The 9,857-nt window shown below is 44.8% G+C and overlaps 1 protein-coding gene across 1 annotated transcript in view; it reads left to right on the top strand.

Moving 5' to 3' along the window:
- Positions 1-647: 647 nt before the first annotated feature.
- LOC143275439 (rho guanine nucleotide exchange factor 7-like) overlaps positions 648-9,857 on the top strand; it is a 102,720-nt gene continuing 93,510 nt past the window's right edge. The window contains exon 1 of the mRNA XM_076579538.1: positions 648-1,265. Within this exon, the coding sequence (XP_076435653.1) occupies positions 648-1,265 (618 nt within the window). The remainder of the gene's footprint in view (positions 1,266-9,857) is intronic.

Below are 9,857 nucleotides of genomic sequence, written 5' to 3'. Positions count from 1 at the left end.
CCGGACCAAACCAAACACAGCGCTGCTTAGGACCAAAGAACTATCACCGGTGTTTTTCGACCACACACTTTTTTTGTTGTTGTTATTGTTGTAATTCTGACCAAGCTGTGGCCCTTTTGAAGTGCTCAAATTTAGTTTGTAGATTGCAAAGTGCAGTACAAAAGTTGTAAGCCCTAACAGTGGCCCGTGTGTTGGTGGTGGTGGTCAAAATGACCCAAGACTGCGGAAGCCCTTGCATTTTTTGTACACGTTAGCTTTCATGATTTTATCATCATTTTTATGTTTAAAAGAAGAAAAAGAAAGAAAAAAAAAGCCTGTGTGAATTGGCAACATCACGTTGAAAAATAATGCGTGTCAAGCTCAAACTTGGTTGTTAGGAGTGGACAGGCAGGCAGAAAGGTGATCATGGTTCAAACCCCAGGCTGGTGACTGTGTTGTTGGACAACTGCGTGGACAGTCAGCTGTCACTCACTGTTGACCGCTCAGCCCCCCCCCCCCCCCCCCCCCCCCCCCTGCTGTGTGAGACGCGAGGAGAGAGCAAGAGAGCAGAGTGGAAGAGGAGGTGGTGGAGGTGGTAGTGTTGCCAGCCCTGAAGAGCAGTGGGGGACGCTGGGCCCTCCACCCACACACACCCCCACACCCTGGCCATGGCTCGTGTGGAGAGCAGTGAGTATCCTGACGATTACATAGAAATTGTCAATGAGATCAATGACTTCATTGCCTCTCTGGATGGTGTTCCAGGGGAAGGTAACTCCCACCCTTTCAGCGCTGTGGGCGGCTGCGGCGGCGGAGGAGGAGTCAGCAGCAGCAACAACCCCAGCAGCTACAGCGACCTCGGCAGCGGAAGCTACGCCGGTGTCGGGTCCTGTGGTGGTGGTGGGGGAGGAGGAGGAGGAGGCAGCAGCGGCAGCAGTGACGCGGGGTACGGCGGCAGCAGCTCCACCGGCGGCGCCACCAGTCGCGGGCCCTCGGACTTCCTGTCCCCCTACCAGCTGGGGGCGCCGCTGAGCGACAGCCGCTTCAGTGTGGACAGTCTGGAGCATGACTATGAGCCGATTGAAAACATAGTGGTGGCCACACCCCCGCCCACCCCGCCTCGCAACCCCACCCCCGTCTTCCGCAAACCCTCCTTCGCCGCCAGCAGCAGCAGCAGCAGCAGTAGCAGTGGTGGTGGTGGTGGATGCCACAGCCCTCTGAAGATGGCAGACGGGCAGCCCAAACACGTGAAGGCCATCTTCAACTTCAAAGGAACCAACAATGACGAGGTGAGATCTGTGTGGAGGTGACTCTTTTCTCTCTCTCTCTCTCTCTCTCTCTCTCTCTCTGTCTCTCTCTCTCTTTCTCTGTCTCTCTCTCTCTCTCTCTCTCTCTCTCTCTCTTTCCACTGCTTTCTTCTCCCCCCCCCTCTCTCTCTCTCCACTGCTTCCTTCTCCCTCCCTCTCTCTCTTTCTCTATCTCTTTCTCTCCACTGCTTTCTCCCCCCCCCCCTCTCTCTCTCTCTGTGTCTCTGTCTTTCCACTGCTTCTCCCCCCTCTCTCTCTCTCTCTCTCTCTCTCTCATTCTTTTTCCACTGCTTCTCCCCAGCCCTCTCTCTCTCTCTCTCTCTCTGTCTTTCCGCTGCTTTCTTCTCCCCCCCCCCTCTCTCTCTTTTTCCACTACTTTCTTCTCCCCTCTTTCTTTCCACTACTTTAATCTCTCTCCATCTCTCTCTCTCTCTCTCTCTCTCTCTCTCTCTGGGGTTTAATGCAAACAGAAGATGGTTTGAACCTGGGACTTCTATACAGTCACCATGTCCTCTCTGTGGATACCAAGTGGATGATGAAAAACATTTTCTTTTTCAGTGTGAAATGTATAATACTGTGCGAGAAAAATGTATATTCTTTAAAACAGAGATGGCTAAAAGCCATGATGTTGTTACTGTCTTGTCATGTGATAATGAAATCATAATTAGATCGGTTGCTAAATTCATTGCAGAAGCTCAAACAATGAGACAAAGGTACATAAGTCAGAATAGTATCAACAGCATAGAAGACACTTAATTATAGTTAGTACAGAAGTTGCTATTTTATTTGGACAAAACAGAAAACATAACATTGCATACTTAAGTGTATTGTTGAGGCAGTATGTATTGGTTTGATGTGTTTTTGGATGGATGGTCGAGTCAGTCCCCATTCATTTTGGTATTTTATTATCATTACATTGTTGTTTTTCTTTAGTTCCGTTTCGTTGAGTTTTTGTCAGGATGTGACGTAAGTGTTTCCAAGTATTGCATATTTTCTTGGTTTAAACTGACTGAAGGATTCAGAGAAAAAATATAGTTTTTTGTTGTTGATTTGAAGCTAAAATATATGCATTTATGTTGTTGCCCCCTTGTCAAAAGACCTTTCTTGGCAATGACAATAAATAATTCCAGTGTCCAGTGTCTCTCTTTCTCTCTCTCTCTTTCCACTACTTTCTTCTCCCTCCCTCCCTCTCTTTCTCTATCTCTTTCTTTCCACTGCTTCCACCCCCCTCCCTCTATCTCTTTCTTTCCACTACTTTCTTCTCCCTCCCTCCCTCTCTTTCTCTATCTCTTTCTTTCCACTACTTTCTTCTCCCTCCCTCTCTCTCTCTCTCTCTTTATCTCTTTCTTTCCACTGCTTTCTCCCCCCCTCACTATCTCTTTCTTTCCACTACTTTCTTCCCCCCCCCCTCCCTCTCTCTCATTCTTTCCACTACTTTCTTCTCCCTCCCCCGTCTCTATCTCTTTCTTTCCACTACTTTTTTCCCCCCTCTCTCTCTCTCTCTTTCTTTCTTTCCACTACTTTCTCCCCCCCCCCCCCTCTCTTTCCACTACTTTCTTCTCCCTCCCCCCTCTCTCTCTCTTTCTTTCCACTACTTTCTTCTTCCCCCCCCACCTCTCTCCCTCTCCACTGATGTCTTTTTCACTTCTCTCTTTCCCTCTCTCTCTCTCTCTCTCTCTCTCCGCCTCTCTCTGCCTTTCTGAACTTTCTCAAAATAGAAACATGCACAGTTGGCAAGTAAGTTATTATGAGGCACACACACGTATGCACCCACAGACCTCTAATTATTTAATTAATTAATTAATTTATGTGTTGTGTTGGTTGGGCTGTTGTGACCTCCCCACTGTTAGACTGTTACCGCTTCTGCTTCTGTCTGCCTCCTGTTACCTGGCATTTTGGGTTGCGCTTGTTTAATTAATTGCATATCAGTAATTATACTATTATTATTATTAATGATAAATATGGTTTTATTTCTGTTGCACCTTTTCCTGGCAGAACATGCTCAGTTGTGTTGTGCAGTGTGAACAACAACAACAACAACAAAAATATATACATATATATATATAGCAACGTTTAGAACATACATTCAAACGCTGAAATGAAAACTTACATGCACACAATGCTACATACAGAGTAAGACATCCAATCAAACACTCAAGCACCCCCCCGAAAATGGAATATGGCTGCCTAGTACATGGCGGGGTATAAACAGTCATACACGTAAAAGCCCACTCATGTACAAATGTAACAAATGAGTGAATGTGGGAGTTGCAGCCCATGAACGAAGAAGAAGAAGAAGAACCACTGAAGCACAAATACAAATTTAGGTTCATAGAATGATACAATCATACAGACATTAAAACATCACACAGGAGACAACTCTTTTTTTTGGGGGGGTGGTGGGGGGGGGGGGGGGTGTTGTATAATTTTGTTTGTGTTGTTTTTGTTGATGTTTGTCCACTCAAGAAGTTTGTCCATTGATTCATAAAGAAAATGTCACACAAAATATTCATTTTGTTGATGTTTTGTTTTGATGTTTGGTTGTTTTTTTTGTGTGTGTGTTTTTGTTTTTTTTTGTTGTTGTTGTTTTTTTTTGTTGTTGTTGTTTTTTTTGGGGGGGTGGCGGTGTTGTTGCTGTTGTTCTATTTTTTGTTGTGGGTTTGGTGGTAGTTGTTGGTGGGGGTTTTTTTAGGGGGTGGGGGGGGGTGGGGGGGTGATGTTTGTCTTCAAGCTATAAACACCTCATCAGTTTGTTGCTGTTGTTTTTGTGTGTGTTTTTGTTTTATTTGTTTGTTTGTTTGGTGGTTGTTGTTTTTTTGTGGGTTTTTTTTTTGGGGGGGGGGGGGGAGGAGTGGGGGGTGAATAGCGGCTTCCTTGGGCAAGGAGCCAGAGAGACAGAGAGCAAGCAGGAGTGATAGTAGCGATGGGAACTCCACACCCACCATCCATTACCAGCAAAAGACTGCCAACCTTAGAACCCATCTCTGCCCCCCCCTCTCTCCCACCTTTTTCCTCCTTCCCTAGACCCCTTCCTCCCCCCCTCCCCTCTCTCTCTCTTCATGCACTAGCTGTTTACAAGTTGAAGGAAAAGAAAAAAAAAGAAGAAAAGAAAGAGAAGCTGGAAGCTGGCAGGGAAACTGGAAGAGATTACGTCATGATTTTTTTCAGGGGCTGCACGGATGGATGCAGCATATGTCACCTGGCTGAGTCAGGAGTGTTACTTTACCAACGGTAGATGTTGCTGGGCTGAAATAGCTCAGCTGGTATAGGTGTTGGGCTGAAATGAAATAGCGCAGCTGGTAGATGTTGGGCAGAAATAGCTCTGCTGCTTCTAACTGTGCCTGTGACTTGTGATCATGGGGTCGTGGAGTTTGAATCTCGGCCCTGCCATTGGGTTTTGATTTGATTGATATGGATGCTTATATAGCGCCTATCCTCGGTCGGTCAAAGACCAAGCTCTAAGCGCTTCACAGACACGGGGTCATTTACACAACAGGCTGCCTACCTGGGTAGAGCGGACTGACGGCTGCCACTGGGCGCTCATCATTTGTTTCCTGTGTGATTCAATCAGATTTCAGGCACGCTCACATATACACTCAGACAAACATGTAACATTTTATGTGTATGACCGTTTCATTCATTTACCCTGCCATGTGTTCAGGGGGGGGTTTTCCTTCAGGAGTTATTCTTGGTCCAGTTCAGCTCAGTGGTTCTGAATCAGACTGACTTTGAACTGATGTTCCATATGTACGAATGTAACACACATCATCTTGCGCACGTTTTACTTAGAATTAATGATTTAATCGCCATCTTTCGGAGGAGGAGGCCAGTTTGGCTTGCCATGAGACCAATGGTAATGGATGACACAAATTTACGTAGCGTGCATCATCCCCGAAGACAGAATGTGGCTACATGAATAGTGGGATTTGAGAAGAAAAAAGAAAAGAAAAGAAAAAATACACAATTGCTTACACACACACACACACACACACACACACACACACACACACACACACACACACACAAAATCCAGCTTCGAAACAACTGCGACCTCCCAACCCCCTCTCCCTCCCAATCACACACCACCACCACCCACGTCCCCCCCCTCCCCCCACACACACACCCCCTGACCACCATTGCTGTAGATTTTTCAACCATGAAGATGGCATTCTTCAATTTGGTGCTGTTTGAAAGGGAGAGGGGACGAGGTTTAGGGGAACAATACTTCAGAGTGATAAAAGTAAATCAAACAAGAGAGGCAAGGCCTTCAAGACTTACTTGTGATACACTTAAAAAATTTTTTAAAAAAAAATCCAAGCTTTTTATGTATTGAGTATAATTTCAAAATGTAATGTTTAAGATGAGAAAGATCAGTTTAAAGCAAATTAAGTCCCCTAGCATTAATTACAGAGTAATTTCCCTTTTTTACTATCTGCACCAAAACGTTTGCAAAAGAAATAAAACTTCCATGCTTAGCAAAAGAAGTTCCTGTTTAAACAAAAAATGATAATAAGGACTGCTCTTGTTGTTGGGTCAGAATATCAAATCAAAGTGCCAAGTTTAGAGAATACAAAAAATATAAATATAACAGTAAATGCAGTTTGCATATAATTAGGCTTCATTTTTATTTTTTTTTTGTGCTCATCCCAGAGGTGCAATATTGTTTTAAACAAGATGACTGGAAAGAACTGAATTTTTCCTATTTTTATACCTAATTTGGTGTCAACTGACAAAGTATTTGCAGAGAAAATGTCAATGTTAAAGTTTACCATGGACACACAGACACAGACACAGACACACACACACACACACAACCGAACACTGGGTTAAAACTTAGACTCACTTTGTTTACACAAGTGAGTCAATAAAGCCAAATGTTGGAAATCTGGTGAGCATTTGTAGTTGTTGTTTTGTTTCCTTTAAATCTTTGAAGGAAGCAGCACTCGGAAGGGAAGTCATGACTATTGCATACCTTTTAGTTCACTAGTTGGGTTGTAAGCGTCATTGAATTTGAATTCATAACTTCTTCTTACTCCTAAATATTATCTTTTAAGTTTGCTCCTAAATACTGCATATCTTTTGATTTACTACTAGAATTTTTTTTAAAGTGTTGTTGACAAATTCATAACTTTGTTCTTTCGCTGTGAATTTCAGTGGAGGGGGGAAAAAATGTACTGTTTGAAATGACACAATTTTAGATTTACTGAGAGAGAGAGAGAGAGAGAGAGAGGGGGGGTCAGGTTTGAAGGGGTTGGGGAGATAGATTTGATTGTTTGAGAAGTGCTTTCCGGCACAACTCTGCTTGAGAAGTGAGAAACGCTTTCTGCACCACTCTGCTTGAGAAGTGAGAAGTGCTTTCTGCACCACTCTGCTTGAGAAGTGAGAAGTGCTTTCTGCACCACTCTGCTTGAGAAGTGAGAAGTGCTTTCTGCACCACTCTGCTTGAGAAGTGAGAAGTGCTTTCTGCACCACTCTGCTGGAGAAGTGAGAAGTGCTTTCTGCACCGCTCTGTTTTGAGAAGTGAGAAGTGCTTTCTGCACCACTCTGTTTGAGAAGTGAGAAGTGCTTTCTGCACCACTCTGCTTGAGAAGTGAGAAGTGCTTTCTGCACCACTCTGCTTGAGAAGTGAGAAGTGCTTTCTGCACCACTCTGCTTGAGAAGTGAGAAGTGCTTTCTGCACCACTCTGCTTGAGAAGTCAGAAGTGCTTTCTGCACCACTCTGCTTGAGAAGTGAGAAGTGCTTTCTGCACCACTCTGTTTGAGAAGTGAGAAGTTATTTCTGCATCACTCTGCTGGAGAAGTGAGAAGTGCTTTCAGCACCATTCTGCTTGAGAATTGAGAAGTGCTTTCTCCACCGCTCTGCTTGAGAAGTGAGAAGTGCTTTCTGCACCACTCTGCTTGAGAAGTGAGAAACTCTTTCTGCACCACTCTGCTGGAGAAGTGAGAAGTGCTTTCAGCACTGCTCTGTTTTGAGAAGTGAGAAGCGCTTTCTGCACCACTCTGCTGGAGAAGTGAGAAGTGCTTTCAGCACCATTCTGCTTGAGAATTGAGAAGTGCTTTCTCCACCGCTCTGCTTGAGAATTGAGAAGTGCTTTCTGCACCGCTCTGTTTTGAGAAGTGAGAAGCGCTTTCTGCACCACTCTGCTGGAGAAGTGAGAAGTGCTTTCTGCACCACTCTGTTTTGAGAAGTGAGAAGTGCTTTCTGCACCGCTCTGTTTGAGAAGTGAGAAGTGCTTTCTGCACCGCTCTGTTTTGAGAAGTGAGAAGCGCTTTCTGCACCACTCTGCTGGAGAAGTGAGAAGTGCTTTCTGCACCACTCAGTTTTGAGAAGTGAGAAGCGCTTTCTGCACCACTCTGCAGGAGAAGTGAAGTGCTTTCTGCACCACTCTGTTTTGAGAAGTGAGAAGTGCTTTCTGAACCGCTCTGTTTTGAGAAGTGCTTACCGCCCCCCCCCCCCCCCCCCCCCCCCGCACCACTCTGCTTCCACATTGTGTACACATGTGTACAAACTACATGTTCATCCTTGATCCCTGCCAGTCCACACAAGCCTCTTTTAGTCATACTATCTTCCCCCTCCAGCAGTGGTTGCATGTAAACAGTTTACCACCACTCTGGTCCCGGTGTTGAGGTGTTGGGCAGAGGAGCTGTTGGAACTGTTAGCACCATACCCCCTTCTCCACAGATACGCTGTATACAGTATACTTCTTACCTGTTGTCGGGCAGATTCTGTTAACTGATCAGGGGTGTGTTAGGGCATGGGGGGGCGGGGGGGGGGGCTTAGGGGGTGGGGGGAGGGGGGGAGGGTGTGTGTGTGTGTGTAGTGTGTGTATGTATGTATAAATCTATATGGTTGTGTGTATGAGTGGGTGTGGGTGGGTTTTTTGTGTGTGAGTGTGTGTGAGTGTGTATGTGTGTGTGTGTGTGTGTGATGTGAGCGTGTGGTTTGTGTTTGTTGCGTACACGCGTAGGCGCTGACAGGTAGTGGAAAGAAGCCCTTACTGATGGATGCGCGCGCGCGCGTGCACACACACACACACACACACACATGTACGGTACTACTGATGGCACCGCTGCCCCGGGCTTTCTGGTTCAGAGGTGTCGTGCCAGACATCCACGATCTGACAGACTAAAGAGAGGCAGTGCAGACTAGTATAGAGGCTTTTTAGTAGTATGGAGCAGCAGACCATTTCCCCTGCATGAAATAGTGTGTGGGAGGCCACATTTATTCGTTTTGAGAGGAGCTATGATAGGAAGAGGAAAATCGGAAAGGGGGGGGGGGGGAAGAAGAAAACCTCGTTCCATACGGACGCACACGCACGCACACATGATAATTGATGTCAAGGCAGACAACGTTCCCAAGACCTGCGTGTTACTCCCACACAGATATGTGTGTTGACATCAGGTATATATATATATATATATATAATTTTATGTCTGTGCTTGCTCCCCCAGTGCAAGGTCTCGGGCTTTGTGCAGCTTCGTGTGTACATCCACCCCTTCAGACACACACACACACACACACACACAGGGCTGCACGTGCAACCCGTGTAAACGATGCACCGTCAATTTGCTGCCGCGGTGTAGCGGAAGCTGGCAGTACTATACCACACACGCACTGAGAGATACAAAACAGCCCCTCTCAGGTTTTCACGGGGAGGGGGGAGGACTGGGGAGGGGGGAGGGTGAAGATGAGGAGGGATGGATACAGGGAGGGAGGTAGAGAGAGCTTACTCTGGTCGCGCAAAATGAGCCTTTTATTTTTACTTCTTTTTTTTCCCCCTCCAAAGAATTGAAGAAATAAGAGCAGCTTTGTTTACTCCTATCTTGCCCTCTGAATAAAAAAAAAAATTAAGATAAAAAAAAAAAGAATGAAATTAGGACTGGAAAAAAATAAAAGAAAAGAGAAATGAGTATTTCCCATTTACATGAAGAGGCAGATACAAATAATGCATATTAATTACATGATGTTTGAACCAAATTTTGGACACAATGCTTATCTGACAGTGTTAACAAATACTTGTGTAGTAATTGATATAGTAAAGTTTAAAACAGCTCCTATTTTTTTGACAATTTACCCAGAAATGAAAGAATCTGTTAAAAAAAATGTTTGACGATCAACATCGCTGGTGAGTTTCATTATTTGTTTTTAGTGCCCCTTTTTTTGGACAACATCACACAAAAATGTTAGAGAACCCACCAAAACTGTGAAATTCTATGTGTCTTTTTTTCTGAAAGAAAAAAACAACACAAGACAATACTGTTAAAATCCAATCCTTTTGTCTCTTCCATACACATTTCTTTTAAATTGAAATTTGCCGCTATTGATAGATGAAAATCAAGTAAAGTACTAAGGAAAATTGACATGTCTGTTTATGTTTGCTTGTTTGCGTTGCTAGTCAGTTAGTAAGGGAACTTGTTCATTTGTATAAATTTCCGTGTTTGCTGGAGCTAGCTTTTTTGTTCGTTTTGACATAACTTTTTTTTCTTATGGTGTCAGTGAAGGATTTATGTGTGTATTGTTTCAATCAATGCCCTGCCCCCAGGGGGGCACGGGACACGGGGAATAAACTTCTT

The sequence above is a fragment of the Babylonia areolata genome, chromosome 30 (genome assembly GCF_041734735.1).
Source record: "Babylonia areolata isolate BAREFJ2019XMU chromosome 30, ASM4173473v1, whole genome shotgun sequence".
In the NCBI taxonomy this organism is placed as follows: domain Eukaryota; kingdom Metazoa; phylum Mollusca; class Gastropoda; order Neogastropoda; family Buccinidae; genus Babylonia; species Babylonia areolata.
This window is presented reverse-complemented; position numbering and strand designations above follow the sequence as displayed.